This window comes from Delphinus delphis, chromosome 12 (assembly GCF_949987515.2).
Source record: "Delphinus delphis chromosome 12, mDelDel1.2, whole genome shotgun sequence".
NCBI lineage: Eukaryota > Metazoa > Chordata > Mammalia > Artiodactyla > Delphinidae > Delphinus > Delphinus delphis.
The window spans coordinates 7,110,812-7,134,142 of record NC_082694.2 but is presented as its reverse complement, the minus strand read 5'-3'; the positions used below and the strand labels follow the sequence as shown (position 1 = coordinate 7,134,142).

Genomic DNA, 23,331 nt, shown 5'->3' with positions numbered 1-23,331 from the left:
TTTTGTTTAATCTTTTGGCTGCACCACACATCATGGGGGACCTTAGTTCCCCAACCAGGGATCGAACCCAAGCCCCCCTGCATTGGAAGCACAGAGTGTTAACCACTGGACCAGCAGGGAAGTCCACTACTCTTACTCTTAATAGCAGTATTGATATTATTTAGAGACAATATGTTTGCATGCATGTACAATAGAGAACAATTATGTGAATATTGTTAGAAACCAAGATTGTCAGTGAATAAGAGGAGATAAACAAATATAATATCAAAGTTAAATTATAACTACGTAGTTTTACAGCCGAATTAGAAAGCTAAGTATGAACTCATGATTTATTTTTCTTTTTCATACCTCTTTTTTCTTTTCTTTCACATACTTCTTAGCTCATACCTATTGGAAGAGGCTTAGAGGCAATGACAGCCCAGTAACAATGAGCAACCCCACACCCCAGACTGTGGTCCCTAAATACCACGACCCACACAAAGGAACCAGGGCTACTTGGAGGAATGGCTGATTCCAGATAGGAGGTAGGAAGGGCACAAGATGAGCACTTAACATCTTTTTGGCCGAGAGCAAGGAATCACTCAAAGATGAATGAAAGTGAGACAAAGTCACAGAAGGCACAGGGAGGGATTCTTGTAGGCAGAAGGTGGCATGACCTGAGTATCAAAAAGGACAGCAATTAACTGAAACACAGTGAACGTATAAACACCCCGGGCTTAGAGTGTTCACTGTACAATCCTTTCACCTTCTCTGCATGTTTGGAAAATTTCATAATAAAGTGTTGGGAGTGGGGAACAGGGACTTTGAAATGATACTGAAAAGGGAGGGAGGAAGGAAAAGAGAAAAGAAAACTAAAACAAGACCAAAAATAACTCACTTGTCACCACTGCAGACAACCAGGGCACCAACTACTTACATAAACCACAGGCAACTAAAAGGCAAAAGTGAGCATTCTTTCCCTCCCTTTCCTAAATGTTCTCAGGGTGACCAGACAGCCCTAGGTGATAAGGTAAAGTTCTTTACAGACAAGCTCAAGGTGACAGCTGTGAAAGTACTTATCAAATTAGAAAATCACCACTTTGCAGTATGTAGAGAAAAATCATTCAGGCAATATCGAAATGGGTAAAACCATTAGATGAAAGGTTGACAGGGGGAGAATGCAATGGAAGCTGTCACCTGAGCTTATCAACTAATATAAGCATCACTAAGAGTCAGACACCAGAGGATACATGACCCCCAGGCAGGATATAGGCCAACCACCTGTTCAGTATTCTTCTTTACAAACCTGGATTCAACTGAACCTTTGTCATTACTGTCCAGTTTTCAGGAAATATGAGGAACCAAGTAATGGGTGAGATGATACCTTGAGGAAGGAAACAGACAAGTGTACCAGTGGGACATTCTGCATAAAAACTGACCCGGTTTCTTCACCAAGTCAATGACTTGGGGGAAAACAGTAGGGTGGGAGTGGAAGGATGGAGACTTTCTTGACTAAAAAAGACATAAGCCACACACAATCAAATGAGTGGTGTGTTTCTGGTTGAACGTGGATGAAAACAGCCAGATCCATGAAGGATCTTGAAGAAGCCAGAAGCCCATGTCTGCACCAAGTGCAAGTGACAGCAAGGAGTCCGGTTACCTCTAGCAGTTTAATGACGCTACTGCAGTGACAAAGAATGGCCCTGGATTCAGAGATGTTCACTAAAATATGTAGGGGCGAAATATCATAATTTCTAGGATTTGCTTTAAAATACATTAGTGGGGGAAAAAAGACTCAGAGTAAGAGATAAAGCAAGGTGGGCAAAACCTTGATCCTAGCGTACCTGCGTAAGGACCCAGGAGGATTTCATTACACCATCCTCACTACTTTGAGGTACATTTGAAAATCTTCATAGTGAAAAAAATGTTTTAATGTTCTGAACGGAAAAGGCATGGCAGAATACTTAAATAGACATTTCTCCAAAGAAGACATACAGAAGGCCAACAGGCACATGAAAAGACGCTCACCATTGCCAACTATTAGAGAAATGCAAATGAAAACTACAACGAGGTACCACCTCACACTGGTCAGAATGGCCATCATCAAAAAGTCTACAAATAATAATGCTGGAGAGAGTGTGGAAAAAAGGGAACCGTCCTACATTGTTGGCGGAAATGTAAATTGGTGCAGCCACTATGGAAAACAGTATAGAGGTTCCTTAAAAAACTAAAAGAACTACCATACGACCCAGCAATCCCACTCCTGGGCATATATCCAGAGAAAACCATAATCCAAAAAGATACATGCACCCCTATGTTCACAGCAGCACTACTTACAACAGCCAGGACATGGAAACACTCTAAGCGTCCATCAACAGATGAATGGATAAAGAAGATGTGGTGTGTATACATGATGGAATACTACTCAGCCATAAAAAGGAATGAAATGATACCATTTGCAGCAGCATGGGTGGATCTAGAGATTATCATTCTAAGTGAAGTAAGTCAGAGAAAGACAAATATCCTATGCTAACACTTATATGTGGAATCTAAAAAAATGATACAAATGAACTTATTTACAAAACAGAAACAGACTCACAGACATAGAAAACAAACTTACAGTTACCAAAAGGGGAACGGGGGGGGGGGGGGAGGTAAATTAGGAATTTGGGATTAGTAGATACACACTACTATGTATAAAACAGATAAGCAACAAGGACCTACTGTACAGCACAGGGAACTATATTCAATATCTTGTAATAACCTATAATGGAAAAGAATCTGAAAAAGAATATATATATATATATATATGTATTAACTGAATTACTCTGCTGTACACCCGAATCCCTGTAAATCAACTATACTTCGATTTTTTTAAAAAGGCATAAACCTGGATAATTAACCTCCACCTATGTGAACATGTTGTAAAGTCAGAAGTGAAAGCAGGATAAGAACATGGGGCAGAGAATTTCACACTCCCTGAATTTCCTTATTTTTAGTTTTGTTGTTTTTTTTTTTTTTTTGCGGTACGCGGGCCTCTCACTGTTGTGGCCTCTCCCATTGCGGAGCACAGGCTCCGGACGCGCAGGCTCAGCGGCCATGGCTCACGGGCCCAGCCGCTCCGCGGCATGTGGGATCTTCCCGGACCAGGGCACGAACCCATGTCCCCTGCATCGGCAGGCGGACTCTCAACCACTGCGCCACCAGGGAAGCCCTCCTTCTTCTTATTTTTTAAACACAGATCACTCCCCAGCCCAGGGCCACTCAAGCATGCAAGGTTCTAGCAGATGTCAGAGAAGTGAGGGACGGCGACAGTTTCAGTCATGGAAGTCAGCATGACCTGAGGATGAGGACACACCCACACCCGCAAGTCCAGCAGGGAAGGAGGGTTCTGGACACCGCGTGAGTCAGGACGCTTGCACTCTGACGCTCTGCCTTCATCCACTGACGGCTAAGGAGTCAATCAGTAAAAAGTCACTGTTCTGAAACCCAGCTGCGTTAGTCACTCTCATCTTCTAAAATGGAAGGGACGGAACCGGATGTTTGCTAAGATCCCCTCCAGATGGTTTCTTTTGTCAAAGAAGCCATGCTCTGTGCAGAGGTGAGGCAACCCGTAAGATACTAGAGAAAAGTTTGATTCCCAGCTTTCAAACTTTATGTTTTTGTTTAGGTCACATTTATTCTGAAGCATGTCAAATGAAAAAAAAACAAATCGGGATTTGTAAGGTAAGGAGAGACTTTATGCAAAAGGATTATTACAAGAGGGAGAAAAGGGGCGATTTTTTTCCTCCCAGTTTTATTGAGATATAACTGACACAAAGCACTGTATAAACTTAAGGTGCACAGCAATAATGATTGGACTTACATACGTCATGAAATGATTATCACAATGAGTCTAGCGAACATCCTTCATCTCACACAGACACAAAATTAAAGAAATAGAAAAAAAATTTTTTTCCTTTTAATGAGAACTCACGATTTACTGTCTTAAAAACTTTCATCTATTTATATATTTTTATATACATGTCATATATTATCATATATAATGATATTTCATATATATTTCATATGTAACATACAGTAATGTTAATTATATTTATCACGTTGTACGTTACATCCCTAGTAGTTATTTATCTTATAACCGGAAGTTTGTACTTTTTGACCCCCTTCAGCCAATTCCCTCTCCTCTCCACCTCCCCCCACCTTCGATAACCACAAATCTGGTCTCTTTTTCTATGAGTCTGTTTGTTTTTGAAGTACAACTGACCTACAACACTGTTAGTTCCTACCACACAACACAGTGATTTGCTATTTCTCTATGTTTCAGAAAAGGGACTACTGCAACAGAGAAAACTCAGACCTTGGGGTCTTCAACGATCTCCCCAGTTTAAAAGCATTTTACAAAAATGACTTTTGACCTTCAAATTCACTAAGTATGAAAGTTAGACTCAGCACTTGCCTGCTTTTTAAGTAACTATAAGCACCATCGCTAGTGCAAGAACACCTTCAGTGAGTTTAATTATTGAAAAATTACTTTATTGAAAACAGTTAAGAGCCTGGTGATGGAAACATCCCAATAGAAAAGAAACGTCAACCACGGTCCCCCTCCATAACTTCCAAGTGTAAATGCACATAGAAAATGCCAGCCAGTGTTGTTCCAACGAATCCCAAGCAACTCATACTGCGTGACCTTAGGAAGTGCTCACAAAGACGTTCTAACTTTCCTCCTGCAGGGCTGCCTCCCAGACTTTCCCTGAAGTGCACAGCAAGTTCTGTTCTTGAAAAAGGATCTGGCTGGTACTTCCTTTGCTGCCCTGGCACAAAGGTCACCAAGACAATAATCTGATCCGCCCTGGAACATTTCCTCCCGTAAGAAAACTCTCTCTCCAAAGACAAAGCAAACAGTGATGCAGAAAACAAGAAACTGAAGCACCCGCCACGGTCAAGGACAGAGATAAGGGATGACACAGCAGAAAGAACAGTCTGACAGAACGTTCTGTAAGAACCCTCACCTGGGCCACCAGGGAGGTCCCCCTGACGCAAGATGTGCCCCTGGCAAGTCATGAGGAACCTGTACGTTGCTTCTTCCCTCTCCAGGGCCAATAATTACTTACACATTGCTGAGAGGCTCAGACAAGGAAAGTACAGGAGAGGAAGGGATTTTTTAAACTGGAAAGCATAACTCCTGTGATTCTCACTTTTTAAGAAACATATCCCACACGTTGTTAGCAAAACTATCGCAGCTTCCTTCGGCGACCCTTGAAATTTCAAAATCATGTTTTTTCATTTTCCAAATCTAAAATATTAACAAAGTTTTATTCGAACTACACACATACCTGCTCCCAAGATGCAGATGTGCTTCTGCCCGTCCAGGCTGTATCTCCCCCTGGTCCGCAGGAAATCCACACTCCGCTGCCGGGGAGGGCTGTCACGGCATCACTCTCACCTGCTACCCTTTGGCTCCTTTTTTTTTTTTTTTTTCTGTTCTCCTGCTCTCCCTCATTTCACTCAAGACCAGGGACAGACCTTGCTAGGAACACTAAAACCTTGCATGACACTGTCATAAACAGTCACAAAACTAGCCGGGCAAAATGACTCTGGAGTCCAAACGCAGGCCATAAGGACATGAGCATTATTAAAAGGCCACCTGGATAAAGATGTTATGAGCTTGGGCTTCCCTGGTGGTGCAGAAGAGTAACCGCCGCTCACCGCAACCAGAGAAAGGCCGCGCACAGCAACAAAGACCCAATGCAGCCAAAAATAAATAAATAAATTTATTTAAAATATATATATATATATATATATATATGCTTCTTTAAAAAAAAAAGATTTATTGATCTTCTCCTGAAGCTTCTGCTCTCTTGGCCACGTTCTTTGCAGGACACCACCCTGGTTGCCTCTAAGCACGGCAAGTCCTCTGTCTGTAACCAGAAAAGACAGCCCACCCCCCATCTCAATGAACTGACATGACAAGGACTCAAATTACTGCATGATGAATTCAACTCCTGCAATAGTCCAGGCAGATAATCCAGAGTCTTGCCTCAGTATTCTCTGCTCCCTAAAAGCAGGCAAAGAAAAAACAACTAGCTCACTGTTTGGGGCCACGGTCAAGAATAAAATGTATGTGTGGATAACAGAGCAATAGCTGTGAGAATCCCCTACCAATAGGAACACGAAATAACACATCAGTAACTCGCAGCGTGGCACAGCCTGGACTCGACTGCAGGCCAAAGCACAGCTGAGGCCACCAGACACAGAGAAACGGCGACAGCGTCCTGTTCCTCCAGGGCCCCAAAGAGCTCTTTGCAGCCTAGGTGTCAACTCGGTCAAAGGCCGAGGCCCCTGCAGGCTGGAGCCCCGTCCCTGATCCCCTCTCCCTGCTCTTTTCCCCTCCCCTCCTGTCCCTGACTAGGGGCTGCCTCCCAGGAGTCTCCTTTCCTGGTTCTACACACCGTGCACTTGGTTCCTACCCGTGCACCAATCACTGCCTATCTGATTTCAAAAAGAAAGCAGACACACATTATTCAGCCTTAAAAGGAAAGAAATTCTGACACACGCCATGACATGGATGAATCTTTTTTTTTTTTGAACTTTTTAATCATTTGCATATTATTTCCTAATTTGTCTCCAGCTTCTGACATGGATGAACCTTGAGGACATTATGCTAAGTGAGATAAGCCAGCCGCAAGAGGGCGAACACTGCAAGATTCCACTTACAGGAGGCTCTTAAGGTCATCAAGGTCAGAGAGACAGGAAGCAGAGAGTGGTTTTCAGGGTCTGGGGAAGGGAGGAATGGGGAGTTAGTGTTTAACGGGTACAGAGTTTCCACGTGTGAAGGTGAAAATTCTAGAGATGGATGGTGGCACAACAGTGTGAACGTGCTTAACGCCTCTGAACTGTACACTTAAAAACGGTTAAGCTGGACTATTCACAGCAGCCAAGACATGGAAGCAACCTAAGTGTCCATCGACAGATGAATGGATAAAGATGTGGTATATTTATACAATGGAATATTACTCAGCCATAAAAAAAATTTGCAATAGTGCCATTTGCAGCAACATGGATGGACCTAGAGATTATCATACTAAGTGAGGTAAGCCAGAGAAAGACAAATATCATATAGTGCTTGTATGTGGAGTCTAACAAAATGATAAAAATGAACTTATTTACAAAACAGAAGCAGACTCACAGACACAGCGAGCAGACTTGTGGTTGCCAAGGGTGAGGAGGGTAGAGGAGGGATGGATCAGGAGTCTGGGATTAGCAGATAAACAACAAGGTTCTACTGTATAACACAGGGACTTATATTCAATATCCTATAGTAAACCGTAATGGAAAAGAAAAAGAAAGAAAAAAATGGTTAAGCTGGTCAATCTTATATTTTACCACAATAAAAAAAATTTTATTTTATTTTTTTTTTAAAGAAAGCAAGTAAGGCTCGGTGCTTTGTGACCGCCTGGAGGGGTGGGAGGGAGGGAGACGCAAGAGGGAAGAGATATGGGAACATATGTATATGTATAACTGATTCACTTTGTTATAAAGCAGAAACTAACACACCATTGTAAAGCAATTATACCCCAATAAAGATGTTAAAAACAAAAAAAACAAAAAAATAAAATAAAAAAAGAAAGAAAGCAAGCAAGACCCCGGTTTTGCAAGTTCTTCTACTGTTCAGTGGTCCTGGTGGCTGGTTACAGAGCTCAGACTCAAATAGCCCTGGGCTATCCCTGGCCCTGGTTTCTCAGAAAGGGCCCATGAAGTCTTATCTGTGATTACACGCACCACCTTCCTTCCCTTTCCTACAAACAGGAGTCTTGACTGCTGAGCCCTTGACCTTCTCTTGCATACTTTACCCCTCATTCACCCACTGCTATTTACTGAGCTGACCACACTCCAGGCTCTGCCCTGGGCACTGGAGGGTCAGTAGTGAGCACGACTCTGAGAAAACTTTGATTTTCATGAGGCAGGTAAGCATTTAAATAAAAGGGAAACCTTCAAACAGCCTCCTCCGTTCCGGCCCTTGAGTCCTTCCAGTACTCAGCTCTACTAATATTTCCCTTTTATAAAGCCTTGGGATTCTTTGATCCATGTAAGTTAACAAAATACTAGTAATAGCAACTTCTCTCTCCTTCCCACCACAGCCACCCACAGATCTCTGTTGCCAAATAATAATCATGTTCACCCACGAAATTATCTGCCCAGCTCTTCCACCTCTGCTTAAAAAGAAACAGAAAAAGTTATGGAAATTCTCCCCATACTGCCGCGTGAGCAGCCAGAGACAAGTGAAGATATAAATCATTCCCGTGGGCCGCGCTTCCTGTTCCTACCACGTCCTGGTGCCGCCCAGGGCTTTCCTACAGCGCCTGTTTGTGCTTTATCTGAGACGCAAAACCCTGGGCAGGGAGCCTTTCTCAATGCTCAAGACACAATAAAATATTAAATGTGGTGAGTCAATATCACTGTGCAAGATGCCCAAGTGACTCCCAGAAGAGGGCTAAGTACCTAAATCAATACCACAAGCCTGAGTCACAAATCCCTTTCCCGTCCTCTCTTCCCTAACCCAAGAAAAGAGGCACCGGAACGAACAACTGCCTACTCGGACCTTCTGTGGGCAAAAGGACAGAGGAAAATGAAGCACCTGCAGACCTGCCATGGGTCACGTCCAAGGCAAGCACCTACTCAAGTGGAAACCAAAGGAAGCAGATCTTTTTAATTTATTTTCTAAGTGGAGTCTAGTTGACTTACAATGTTGTGTTAATTTCAAGTATACAGTAAAGTGATCCAGTTATACATATATGTATGTCTCTATTCTTTTCAGATTCTTTTCCCTTATAGGTTATTACAAGATATTGAATGTAGTTCCCTGTGTATTACAGTAGGTCCTTGTAGCTTATCTATTTTCTATATAGTAGTGTGTATATGTTAATCCCAAACTCCCAATTTATCCCTCCCAACCCCCCTTTCCCCCTTGGTAACCATAAGTTTGTTTTCTATGTCTGTGAGTCTGTTTCTGTTTTGTAAATAAGTTCATCTGTATCATTTTTTTAGATTCCACATGTAAGCAATATCATATATTTGTCTTTGTATGGCTTACTGCATTTAGTATGATAATCTCTAGGTCCATCCATGTTGATGCAAGTGGCTTCATTTCATTCTTTTTATGGTTCAAGGAAGCAGATCTTGGTTCAACAGAAAGAATGGCCCAAGAATTAAACCTGCTGAGAACAAGGACACTGCCAGGGGTGGTGGGGATTCAGCGTAAGCTGCTGCAGCCTTTACAGACGGCAGTTGGGAAACATACATATCAAAGGTCGTATAAATGTACATCCATTGGATGCAACAATTCCTTATTACAGGCACACCCCAGAGATGCGGTGGGCTGGGCTCAGAGCACTGCAATAAAGCAGATAGCACAGTAAAGTGAGTCGAAAAATTTTTTGATTTTCCGGGGCCTATAAAAGTTACGTTTACACTATCCTATAGTCTGTTAAGTGTGCAATAGCATTACGTCTAAATAAACAATGGATATTGGTTCAAGATGGCAGAGTAGGACGTGTGCTCACTCCCTCTTGCAAGAGCACCGTAATCACAACTAACTGCTGAACAATTATCAACTCGAAGACACTGAAACTCACCAAAAAAGATACGCCACATCCAAAGACAAAGGAGAAGCCCAGGGAGATGGTAGGAGAGGCGCAATCACGATAAAATCAAATCCCACAACCGCTGGGTGGGTGACTCACAAACTGGAGAACACTTATACCACAGAAGTCCACCCACTGGAGGGAAGGTTCTCAGCCCCACGTCAGGCTTCCCAACCTGGGGGTCCAGCAACGGGAGGAGGAATTCCCAGAGAATCAGACTTTGAAGGCTAGTGGGATTTGACTACAGGACTTCGACAGGACTGGGAGAAACAGAGACTCCACTCCTGGAGGGCACACACAAAGTACTGTACACATCAGGACCCAGGGGGAGGGAGCAGTGATGCCATAGGAGACTGAACCCGACCTACCTGCTAGTGTTGGAGGGTCTCCTGCAGAGGCGAGGGGGGGCGGCTGTGGCTCACTGCGGGGACAAGGACACTGGCAGCAGAAGTTCTGGGAAGTACTTCTTGGTGTGAGCCCTCCCCGAGTCGCCATTAGCCCCACCAAAGAGCTGGGTAGGCTCCAGTGCTGGGTCACCTCAGGCCAAACAACCAACAGGGAGGGAACTCAGCCCCACCCATCAGCAGACAAGCCTATTAAAGTTTTACTGAGCTCTGCCCACCAGAGCAACACCCAGCTCTACCCACCACCAGTCCCTCCCAGCAGGAAGCTTGCACAAGCCTCTTAGATAGCCTCATCCACCAGAGGACAGACAGCAGAAGCAAGAAGAACTACAATTCTGCAGCCTGTGGAAGCAAAACCACATTCACAGACAGACAGACAAGATGAAAAGGCAGAGGGCTATGTACCGGATGAAGGAACAAGATAAAACACCAGAAAAACAACTAAATGAAGTGGAGATAGGCAACCTTCCAGAAAAAGAATTCAGAATAATGATAGTGAAGATGAACCAGGACCTCAGAAAAAGAATGGAGGCAAAGATCGAGAAGATGCAAGAAATGTTTAACAAAGACCTAGAAGAATTAAAGAACAAACAAACAGAGATGACCAATGCAGTAACTGAAATGAAAACGACACTAGAAGGAATCAATAGCAGAATAACTGAGGCAGAAGAACGGATACGTGACCTGGAAAACAGAATGGTGGAAATCACTGCCGTGGAACAAAATAAAGAAAAAAGAAATGAAGACAGCCTAAGAGAGCTCTGGGACGACATTAAATGCACGAACATTCGCATTACAGGGGTCCTGGAAGGAGAAGAGAGAGGGAAAGGACCTGAGAAAATATTTGAAGAGATTATAGTTGAAAACGTCCCTAACATGGAAAAGGAAATAGCCACCCAAGTGAAGGAAGTGCAGAGAGTACCAGGCAGGATAAACCCAAGGAGAAACACGCCGAGACACATAGTAATCAAACTGACAAAAATTAAAGACAAAGAAAAGTTATTAAAAGCAACAAGGGAAAAACAACAAATAACATACAAGGGAACTCCCATAGGGTTAACAGCTGATTTCTCAGCAGAAACTCTACAAGCCAGAAGGGAGAGGTACGATATATTTAAAGTGATGAAAGGGAAGAATCTACAACCAAGATGACTCTACCCGGCAAGGACCTCATTCAGATTCAATGGAGAAATCAAAAGTTTTACAGACAAGCAAAAGCTAGGAGAATTCAGAACCACCAAACCAGCTCTACAACAAATGCTAAAGGAACTTCTCTAAGTTGGAAACACAAGAGAAGAAAAGGACCTACAAAAACAAACCCAAAACAATTAAGAAAATGGTAATAGGAACATACATATCAATAATTACCTTAAATGTAAATGGATTAAGTGCTCCAACCAAAAGACAAAGGCTCGCTGAATGGATACAAAAACAAGACCCATATATATGCTGTCTACAAGAGACCCACTTCAGACCTAGGGACACATTCAGACTGAAAGTGAGGGGATGGAAAAAGATATTCCATGCAAATGGAAATCAAAAGAAAGCTGGAGCAGCAATACTCATATCAGATAAAATAGACTTTAAAATAAAGAATGTTACAAGAGAAAAGGAAGAACACTACATAATGATCAAGAGATCAATCCAAGAAGAAGATATAACAATTATAAATATATATGCACCCAACACAGGAACACCTCAATATATAAGGCAAATGGTACAGCTATAGAAGAGAAAATCGACAGTAACGTAATAATAGAAAGGGATTTTAACACCTCACTTACACCAACGGACAGATCAACCAGACAGAAAATTAATAAGGAAACACAAGCTTTAAATGACACAACAGACCAGATAGATTTAATTGATATTTACAGGACATTCCATCCGAAAACAGCAGATTTCTTCTCAAGTGCACATAGAACATTCTCCAGGATAGATCACATCTTGGGTCACAAATCAAGCCTCAGTAAATTTAAGAAAACTGAAATCATATCAAGCATCTTTCCCGACCACAAAGCTATGAGATTAGAAATCAATTACAGGGGAAAAAACGTAAAAAACGCAAACACACGGAGGCTAAACAATATGTTACTAAATAACCAAGAGATCACTGAAGAAATCAAAGAGGAAAACAGAAAATACCAGGAGACAAATGACAAAGAAAATACTATGATCCAAAACCTATGGGATGCAGCAAAAGCAATTCTAAGAAGGAAGTTTATAGCAATACAATCCTACCTCAAGAAACAAGAAAAATCTCAAACAATCTAACCTTAGACCTAAAGGAACTAGAAAAAGAAGAACAAACAAAACCTAAAGTTAGTAGAAGGAAAGATATCATAAAGATCAGAGCAGAAATAAATGAAATAGAAACAAAGAAATAATAGTAAAGATCAATAAAACTAAAAGCTGGTTCTTTGAAAGGATAAACAAAATTGATAAACCTTTAGCCAGACTCATCAACAAAAAGAGGGAGAGGACTCAAATCAATAAAATTAGAAATGAAAAAGGAGAAGTTACAACAGACACTGCAGAAATACAAAGCATCATAAGAGACTACTACAAGCAACTCTATGCCAATAAAATGGACAACCTGGAAGCAACGGACAAATGCTTAGAAATGTATCACCTTCCAAGACTGAACCAGGAAGAAACAGAAAATATGAACAGACCAATCACAAGTAATGAAACTGAAATTGTGATTAAAACGCTTCCAACAAACAAAGGTCCAGGACCAGATGGCTTCACAGGTGAATTCTATCAAACATTTAGAGAAAAGCTAACACCCATCCTTCTCAAATCCTTCCAAAAAATTGCAGAGGAAGGAACACTCCCAAACTCATTCTATGAGGCCACCATCATCCTGATACCAAACCAGACAAAGATACTACAAAAAAAGAAAATTACAGACCAATATCACTGATGAATATAGATGTAAAAATCTTCAACAAAATACTAGCAAACAGAATCCAACAACACATTAAAAGGATCATACACCATGATCAAGTGGGATTTATCCCTGGGATGCAAGGATTCTTCAATATATGCAAATCAATCAATGTGATACACCATATTACCCAACTGAAGGATAAAAACCATATGATCATCTCAATAGATGCAGAAAAAGCTTTTGACAAAATTCAACACCCATTTATGATAAAAACTCTCCAGAATGTGGGCATAGAGGGAGCCTACCTCGACATAATAAAGGCCATACATGACAAACCCACAGCAAACATCATTATCAATGGTGAAAAACTGAAAGCATTTCCTCTAAGATCAGGAACAAGACAAGGATGTCCACTCTCACCACTATTATTCAACATAGCTTTGGAAGTCCCAGCCACGGCAATCAGAGAAGAAAAATAAAAGGAATACAAATTGGAAAAGAAGAAGTAAAACTGTCACTGTTTGCAGATGACATGATACTATACATAGAGAATCCTAAAGATGTCACCAGAAAACTACTAGAGCTAATCAATGAATTTGGTAAAGTTGCAGGATACAAAATTAATGCACAGAAATCTCTTGCATTGCTATACACGAACAATGAAAAATCTGAAAGAGAAATTAAGGAAACAATCCCATTCCCCACTACAACAAAAAGAATAAAATACCTAGGAATAAACATACCTAAGGAGGTAAAAGACCTGTACTCAGAAAACTATAAGACACTGATAAAAGAACTCAACGATGACATGAACAGATGGAGAGATATACCATGTTCTTGGATTAGAAAAATCAATACGGTGAAAATGACTATACTACCCAAAGCAATCTACAGATTCAGTGCAATCCCTATCAAATTACCAATGGCATTTTTTACAGAACTAGAACAAAAAAATCTTAAAATTTGTATAGAGACACAAAAGACCCCAAATAGCCAAAGCAATCTTGAGGGAAAGAAAGGGAGCTGGAGGAATCAGACTCCCTGACTTCAGACTATACTACAAAGCCTACAACAGAAATATAATAGAAATAATACTACAGAAATAATACTACAACAGAAATATAGATCAGTGGAACAGGATAGAAAGCCCAGAGATAAACCCATGCACCTATGGTCAACTAATCTATCACAAAGGAGGCAAGGATATAAAATGGAGAAAAGACAGTCTTTTCAATAAGTGGTGCTGGGAAAACAGGACAGCTACATGTAAAAGAATGAAATTAGAACACTCCCTAACACCATACACAAAAATAAACTCAAAATGGATTAAAGATCTAGGGACTTCCCGGGTGGCGCAGTGGTTAAGAATCTGCCTGCCAATGCAGGGGACATGGGTTTGAGCCCTGGTCCGGGAAGATCCCACATGCCACGGAGTAACTAAGCCCATGCACCACAACTACTGAGTCTGTGCTCTAGAGCCCACGAGCCACAGCTACTGAGCCTGTGTGTCACAACTACTGAAGCCCACATGCCTAGAGCCCATGCTCCACAACAAGAGAAGCCACCGCAATGAGAAGCCTGTGCAATGCAACGAAGAGTGGCCTCCACTCGCCGTAACTAAAGAAAGCCCATGTGCAGCAGCAAAGACCCAACGCAGCCAAAATAAATAAATAAATAAATAAGTTTATTACCAAAAAAAAAAGTGGATTAAAGACCTAAATGTAAGACGAAATACTATAAAACTCTTAGAGGAAAATATAGGGAGAACACTCTTTGACATAAATCACAGCAAGACCTTTTTTGACTCACCTCCTAGAGTAATGGAAATAGAAACAAAAATAAACAAATGGGACCTAATGAAACTTAAAAGCATTTGCACAGCAAACGAAACTATCAACAAGATGAAATGACAACCCTCAGAATGGGAGAAAATATTTGCAAATGAATTAGCAGACAAAGGATTAATCTCCAAAATATATAAACAGCTCATGCAGCTCAATATTAAAAAAAACAAACAACCCAATCAAAAAGTGAGCAGAAAACCTCAATAGACATTTCTCCAAAGAAAACATACAGGTGGCCACGAAGCACATGAAAAGCTGCTCAACATCGCTAATTATTAGAGAAATGCAAATCAAAACTACGGTGAGGTATCACCTCACACCAGTCAGAATGGGCATCTTCAGAAAATCTACAAACAACAAATGCTGGAGAGGGTGTGGAGAAAAGGGAACCCTCTTGCACTGTTGGTGGGAATGTTAAGTGATACAGCCACTATGGAGAACAGTATGGAGGTTCCTTAAAAAACTAAAAACAGAATTACCATATGACCCAGCAATCCCACTACTAGGCATATACCCTGAGAAAACCATAATTCAAAAAGATACATGCACCCCAATGTTCATTGCAGCACTATTTACAATAGCCAGGTCATGGAAGCAACCTAAATGCCCATCAACAGATGAATGGACAAAGAAGATGTGGTACATATACACAATTATTACTCAGCCATAAAAAGGAACGAAACTGGGTTATCTGCAGAGACATGGATGGACCTAGAGACTGTCATACAGAGTGAAGTAAGTCAGAAATAGAAAAACAAATATCGTGTGTCAATGCATACATGTGGAATCTAGAAAAATGGTACAGATTAAACTGTTTGCAAGGCAGAAATAGAGACACAGATGTAGAGAACATCTACATGTTCTCTACAAGCGGGGGAAGCGGGGGATGAATTGGGAGATGGGATTGACATATATATATGTCAATATGTCAATTGACATATATATATACACTAATATGTATAAAATAGATAATTAATTTTAAAAGAAGACCTATTTAAGTAATAGAAAACATGAGGAGATGAAAAAATAAATAACAAACAATGTACATGCCTTAATTTAAAAAAACACCATATTGGGCTTCCCTGGGGAGCAGTGGTTGAGAATCTGCCTGCTAACGCAGGGGACACGGGTTTGAGCCCTGGTCTGGGAGGATCCCACATGCTGCGGAGCAACTGGGCCCATGAGCCACAACTACTGAGCCTGCGCGTCTGGAGCCTGTGCTCCGCAGTAAGAGAGGCCACGACAGTGAGAGGCCCATGTACCGCAAAAAACAAAACAAACAAAAAAAAAAACAAATAAAAAACAAACAAAAAGAACGTTTCCTTAAATGATTAAAAAAATCAATCTGGGGCTTCCCTGGTGGCGCGGTGGTTAAGAATCCGCCTGCCAATGCAGAGGACACGGGTTTGAGCTCTGGTCTGGGAAGATCCCACATGCCGCGGAGCAACTAAGCCCGTGCGCCACAACTACTGAGCCTAGGCTCTAGAGCCCGTGAGCCACTACAGAGCCCACATGCCACAACTACTGAAGCCCGCGTGCCTAAAGCCCATGCTCCGCAACAAGAGAAGCCACCGCAATGAGAAGCCCGCGCTCCGCAAAGAAGAGAAGCCCCCGCTCGCCGCAATTAGAGAAAGCCCATGCACAGCAATGAAGACCCAACGCAGCCAAAAATAAAAAAAAGAGAAATCAATCTGTGTCCTGGAGGAGCACGTGGAGTTGCAGAAAAATGTAACATGGTATATGCTCAAGGGAGTAACAGGTTATAACCAAGTTCCTAAAGGGACTAATGCTACTGAACTTCAGTGATAAAAAACAGTTATCCCCACAAAAAGCACATCACCCACAATGGCGGAGGCAGGAATCAGACCAGACTGAGATTTCTCCCTTTGCCACTTAAATACTGAAAGACCCCGAAGTGATGGCCACCAAGCTCCACAGTCTGGCCAGAGCCCATCAGACCCAGCCAAGGTGTCATTCGAGTTCAAAAGCAAGGCACAAACACTTGCAAATGTGAGATGTTATTAGGAGAAGAAAACAGGAATATAGCCAATTAAGACAGGAACCAAAATAAAAGACTCTGTGCTGGGAAAGCTGTACCTGATGGAAGCACTAAATCAATTTACATAGAGAACTGAGCCAAATAATGGTGGAAAGTGTGGTTACAGAAGAGAATGGAAATTACCACGTACAATGAATAGTAAGACTTTTAAAAATGAGAGCCTAATGGACATATATACACCACCAAATGTAAAATAGGTAGCTAGTGGGAAGCAGCGGCATAGCACAGGGAGATCAGCTCGGTGCTTTGTGACCACCTAGAGGGGAGAGATAGGGAGGGTGGGAGGGAGATACAAGAGGGAGGGGATATGGGGATATAAGTATACATATAGCTGATTCATTTTGTTATAAAGCAGAAACTAACACACTATTGTAAAGCAATTATACTCCAATAAAGATGTTAGAAAAAATAAAAAATGAGAGCCTGGGGAAGCAGGGGAGGGATGAGAACGCTGACATCCCTGTCCTTCAGGAGGGGAGTCAATGAACATTGCCAGAACGGAAACACTGTCTTCAAAAGCCACAATTCTGACCTTGTCATGCTTTTAAACATCTCTCCCCTTGACCTTAAATGAACCTTTTAGAAAGTAAGTGCTCGGGGTTTATTTGAAGTTTAACAGTTCTTTCGTTTCACTTCAGCATCTTTCCTTTTATTGAAATCCACTAAAAACAATATTTTTATCATAAACTAGCACTGTCAGACAAGCTGCATTTTTATAAAGCACGTCTATCCTTCTTCATAACTATCCCCGGACTCGTCTAAGTGCATTAGAAAGTTGTGTTGGGAATTCTCCGGCGGTCCAGTGGTTAGGACTCAACGCTTTCACTGCCGTGGTCCCAGGTGTAATCCCTGGTTAGGGAACTAATATCCCCAAGCCACGCAGTGTGGCCAAAAAAATACAAAGAAAAAAAAAAAGTTGTCTGGATGATGTGACCCCAGTGTCACTGGAGGTCCCCTTGGGTGCCTAGGATGTGGGGCAAGATATATTTTCTTATCTGTACTTTCCAGTATTAACTGATTATATTGAGCGTGCATCATTTCATCACTTAATGCAAATAGAGAATGATTTGTTCAAAAAAAAAAAAACAGACTGGAAAAACATGCCAAGATGTGAACAGCTGTTAGTAATGGTGGATATGGATGACAATTTTCTTCTTTAAACTTTCCTGTATTTTTTCCAGGAAAAAAAAAAAATTCATCCAATGTTGTTCAAGAATGTGAGGTGACAATGAAAGTTTATGGTAATTAGTAAAATGTTAAGAGGAAAAAAACACAACTAGAAACCTCTGTGGAGAGGCACACACGCAGACACAAGACTGATTAGCACCAGATAAAAGGTTATAGGTGATTTCTTTCTCCTCCTTTCTTACCTATTTTCTAATTTCTGAAGGATGAACATTTAGTACTTGTGTAATTAAAAAGACACATCTTGGGTTTTTTTTTTAATATACATTATTTTATTTATTTTATTTATTTTTGGCTGCATCGGGTCTTCGTTGCTGCGCGCAGGCTTTCTCTAACTGCGGCACGCGGGCTTCTCACTGCAGTGGCTTCTCTTGTTGCAGAGGACAGACTCTAGGCGTACAGGCTTCAGTAGCTGTGTCATGCAGGCTCAGTAGCTGTGGCTCACGGGCTCTAGTGCTCAGGCTCAGTCGTTGTGGTGCACGGGCTTACTTGCTCCGCGGCATGTGGGATCCTCCCGGACCGGGGCACGAACCCGTGTCCCCTGCATCGGCAGGCGGACTCTCAACCACTGCGCCACCAGAGAAGCCCCGGTTTTGTTTTTTAATAGAAGTGGCTTCTCAGGGTGCAACGATTCCCAGCCCCAGAGGAGCTGGAGTGACGAGGCGGAGTATTGGACAGTGCATGCAGGAGGAACTGAAGCTCAGCTGGAGAGGATGCGAAGGTGATTTCTAAATTCCCGTAGGGCTCAGCAGTCCAGTGATTCAGTGCACACGTGGAACAAGGGTGAAGGCTGGCATAAGACAGACCCAGCCCCAGACGCCTCCCCTGCCCTGTTACGGTATACGCACACGCCCTGGACTCGTGTGTTATGTCAGACACAAGATGAAGAAAACAGCTGGATTCACAGCCCCCTGGACCAACACGCCACTCGAAAGCTTGGATGCCCAAGCTTAGAGCCTCTACACGCTTCCAATGGTTGGAAAAGAAAAACAAAAAAAGAAAGGAAGAACAAAGAGCTCATGGCAGCAGATGAGGTTCTAGAAGGAGTTACCTTCTAGCGTCACGACCATGCAGATACTCATGCCCAGACCTCAAGGTGGGGAACACTCCACCTGGAACAAAACTCACCCGTGGCCACGGCCCAGTAAACGTCCGATCCACTCAGTAACTCACCACATGCTATGGGAGAATACACCTGGGAGCCGGGGACCTGGAGCAGAATTCGAAACGGAGCGACCCGGGCGTTGGAATCCAGCACCGCGTCCAGGGCACCCACCAGGCGACCTTCAAGAGACGAGAGGACAACACACGCGTGAGCACAGGAACAGACAGGCCAGCAGCCCACGTGCAGCCACCCGCTCCCCGCGCACGTGCCCTGCCTCTAGGCTCGACCCTGGGCAGCAGGCCTGGTGTCCAGCTCGCGAAGCCCGGAGATCTAGCTGCCTTGTCCCGTTTCAGAGCATCTGGAACAGAGGCCAGCATTTGCGGCCACTCAGCGCAGATTTGCAGAATCAATGAGTGAGTGAACAAGGGGCCCCCGACAAGCCACCCAAGCGAGCTGAGTCTTTGGTTCCCCCAGCGGCACGGTACAGGAGGCCACAGCATGCAGTAAATAAAGGCTAGGGATCCAGAGGCTGACAGCCTGACTTGAATTGTGGCTCCACTACCTTCCAGCTGTGTGACCTTGGGCAAGGTGTTTAACTTCTCTGTGCCCCAGTTTCCCCATTTGTAAAATGGACTAACCACAGTGTATCTTCCTCACAAGGTAACTGTGAGAATTAAACCAGTTAATGTATGCAGCATTCAGAGGGCTCAGACTATCACCTGGTCATGAGAAGTATTACCTAAATGTTGCCCTTTATTATTATTATTATTATTATATCATCATCGCAAAGGTGGAAGACTAATCCAGCAGGGAACTGTGAGAAGCAAATAAGAAAACATACTGAGGGACTTCCCAGGTGGCGCAGTGGCTAAGACTCCACGTTCCCAGTGCAGGGGGCCCAGGTTCCATCCCTGGTCAGGGAACTAGATCCCGCATGCATGCTGCAACTAAGAGTCTGCATGCCGCAACTAAGGAGCCTGCCTGCTACAACAAAGACCTGGCACAGCCAAATAAATAAATAAAATTAATATTAAAAAAAAAAAAAGAGGGCTTCCCTGGTGGCGCAGTGGTTGAGAGTCTGCCTGCCGATGCAGGGGACACGGGTTTGTGTCCCGGTCCGGGAAGATCCCACATGCCGCGGAGCGGCTGGGCCCGTGAGCCATGGCCACTGGGCCTGCGCATCCGGAGCCTGTGCTCCGCAACGGGAGAGGCCACAACAGTGAGAGGCCGGCGTACCGCAAAAAAAAAAAAAGAAAAAAAAAGAAAACATATCGAAGTCCTTCACACACCATGAAGCACACAACACAAAAGTTTACCATCCTGTTGTCATGAAAAGCACCATGAATCGACAGCAGAGGGAAAAAATGACAACACCTGCTCCTGCCCCATCTTCTACTGCCTAGAACTCAAGACGGTTGAGAGGATTAAGACCCTCTAATTCTTACGTAACAGGCCCTGAGGAAGGGCCACAAGTTTCTGCAGAATGTCCCATAGTTTGGTTTTGTCTGATGCTTCATCATAATTAGAGCATAATTAGATTCAGGTTATACATCTTTGCAATGAGTCACAGAAGTGGTGTTGTATCCCTTTTACCCCATCCTATCAGGTGCCAGGAGACTTTGTTTTGTCCCATTACTGGTAACACTCCTTTGACCAGTGGATGAAGGGTGTCTGCCAAGCTTCTGTCTGTGCGGTGTCTCCTTTCTCTTTGTCATTAACAAGCACTCCGTGGAGAATTACTTTGAAACTCTGTTCCTCATTAACTTTTCAACTTATTCTTTCAGCCCTATCAGTCTGGGTTCACCTTTTCCTACTTTATCCAACGGGTTTGAGGCAGGAGGGAAGGGGGCAGGGCACAACCCTTAAAGAATGACACAACCCTTGAGAAAAACTGGATACGACACAAACTGGTTGCTACCACTGTCCCCTTCCTGGCAGATGCCCCCCTCATCCTATCCAGGCTCTGACTGTCCACGCACCCCACCCCTACACTCACCGCGATCTGTCCCACGTAATGGCTTTAGGGGAAGAGGGGAGAAAGGGTGTGTGGGTTTTAGAGCAATTATTCCTTAGGCTGCCCACAATTTTTGCCTCCTTACTGGTTGGCTGCTGACTTACAGAAAACTGAGAGGCCTGAAAGCTCTCTGCTTTAATGTAGAATCTAAGCAGCAGCTTAGGGGAGCTCTGATAAAACACGCCGGGTGGGGGGAAGGGAGCAGAGTGTGGAGTTAAGGTTGCATTTGTGTAAGATTGATGAAACACGTTTGCCTATCAAAAAAGGGGGTGTAATAAGGAGGCCGACGGAGACTAGAAAAGGACTAAAGACCCTCACCCACCCCACACATGTACACCTGGCACTCCCACCAGAACTCAGAGCTCCGTTTGGTAAAACCCTGAGCAACCAAAGACGGAAGTGGGCAGGCTGGCCAGTAACTCAGAGCAGAAGCAGTCTTTTTTTTTTTTTTTTTAATTTTACTGAAGTATAGTTGATTTATTATGCTGTGTTAATTTCTGCTGTACAGCAAAGTGATTCGGTATATATATATATATATATATATATATATATATATATATATAAAATATATTCTTTTTCATATTCTTTTCCATGATGGTTTATCACAGGATACTGAGTATAGTTCCCTGTGCTTACAGTAGGACCCTGTTGTTTATCCAGCCTATATATACTAGTTTGCATCTGCCAGTCCTCCCCGTCCCACCCTCCCCCTTGGCAACCACAAGTCTGTTCTCTATGTCTATGAGTTTGCTTCTGTTACGTAGATATGTTTATTCAGATTCCACATGTAAGTGACATCATATGGTATTTGTCTTTCTCTTTCTGACCTACTTTACTTAGTACTGATGCCAAAAACCTGGCCTCTGTGCACTGGTGCTGAATCGAATCTCAGAGACAGAGTTTTGGGTGAAGTAGAAAAGAATAGCTTTATTGCTTTGCCAGCCAAAGGGGGATACAGCGAGCTCGTGCCCCTTGAAGACTTCAGGTGGTAAAATTGTACATTACCACAATATCAACAGGCTCTAGTGAGACAGCAGATGACATCTGAAAGAACAGCAAGACCCCATCTGGGGAGGAGCCCAAAGACAAAAGAGGTCAAAACCAGGACACCTGAGGAACCTGAAACCTGAGGCACCTACTGCTGTAGCTATAGGCACCTACAGCAAACCTTAAACACAGCCCAAGTCATAGTAAGAATAACATACAATTCACAATAAAGAACCACTCTTCAGTTCTTACTACCCGACACATCATGTCTGGCTTTCAACAAAGAATACTGAAAGGCAAGAAAAAACATGATCTGAAGAGCTTGCAAGCATCAGAATGGGCATCATACATGGCACAGATCTTGGAATTATCACACAAGGAATTTAAAATAACTGTGATTAATAGGTTAAGGGCTCCAATGCAAAGGCAGACAATATGCAAGAACAGATACCTAATGTAGCAGAGAAATGGAGACCCTAAGAACTAGTCAAAAAGAAATGCTAGAAAGCAAAAACACACTAAAAGAATGAAGAATGTGTTTGGTGGGCTCATCAGTAGACTGGACACAGCCAAGATGAGCTTGAAGATAAGTAAATAGAAATCTCCCAAACTGAAATACAAAGAGGAAAAAAAGATGAAAAGACAAAAAAGAGCATCCAAGAACTGTGGAGCAACTTTAAAAGGTTTAAGATATACATAAACGGAATACCAGAAGAAGAAAGAGAAAATTGTTTAAAGTTATAATGGCTGAGAATTTCCTAGAACTAATTACAGACACCAAGATAATTACAAATACAGGAAGCTCAGACAACATCTAACAGGTTAAATACCAAAAAATACACGTGTAGGCATATCATATTCAAATTGCAGAAACCAAAGACAAAGGGAAAATCAGAATGGAAAAAGCAGCTTACCCGTAGAGGAACGAAGAATTACAGCAGACTTCTTGTTAAAAACCATACAAGCAAGAGTGTGGAATGAAATATTTAAAGCATTGAAAGAAAAAAACACCAGCCTAGAATTCTATATCCAGTGAAACTATTCATCAAAAGTAAAGGAGAAATAAAGAATTTTTTAAGCAAACAAAAACTGAAAGAATACATTTCCAGCAGACCAAACCGGTAATAAATGTTAAAAGAAGTTCTTCAGAGAGAAATAAAAATGATATGTCAGAACTAAGGCCTTCATAAAGAAAGCAAGTGGTGTGCTGGAGAAGA

The 23,331-nt window shown here is 42.5% G+C and overlaps 1 protein-coding gene across 2 annotated transcripts in view; it reads right to left on the bottom strand.

Annotated features, from left to right (window-relative positions):
• Positions 1-23,331, bottom strand: part of TBC1D8 (TBC1 domain family member 8) — a 121,717-nt gene that overhangs the window by 61,770 nt on the left and 36,616 nt on the right. For both annotated transcript variants that reach the window (XM_060027267.1, XM_060027266.1), the window contains exon 2: positions 19,182-19,292. In XM_060027267.1, coding sequence (XP_059883250.1) covers positions 19,182-19,292 — 111 coding nt within the window. The remainder of the gene's footprint in view (positions 1-19,181; positions 19,293-23,331) is intronic.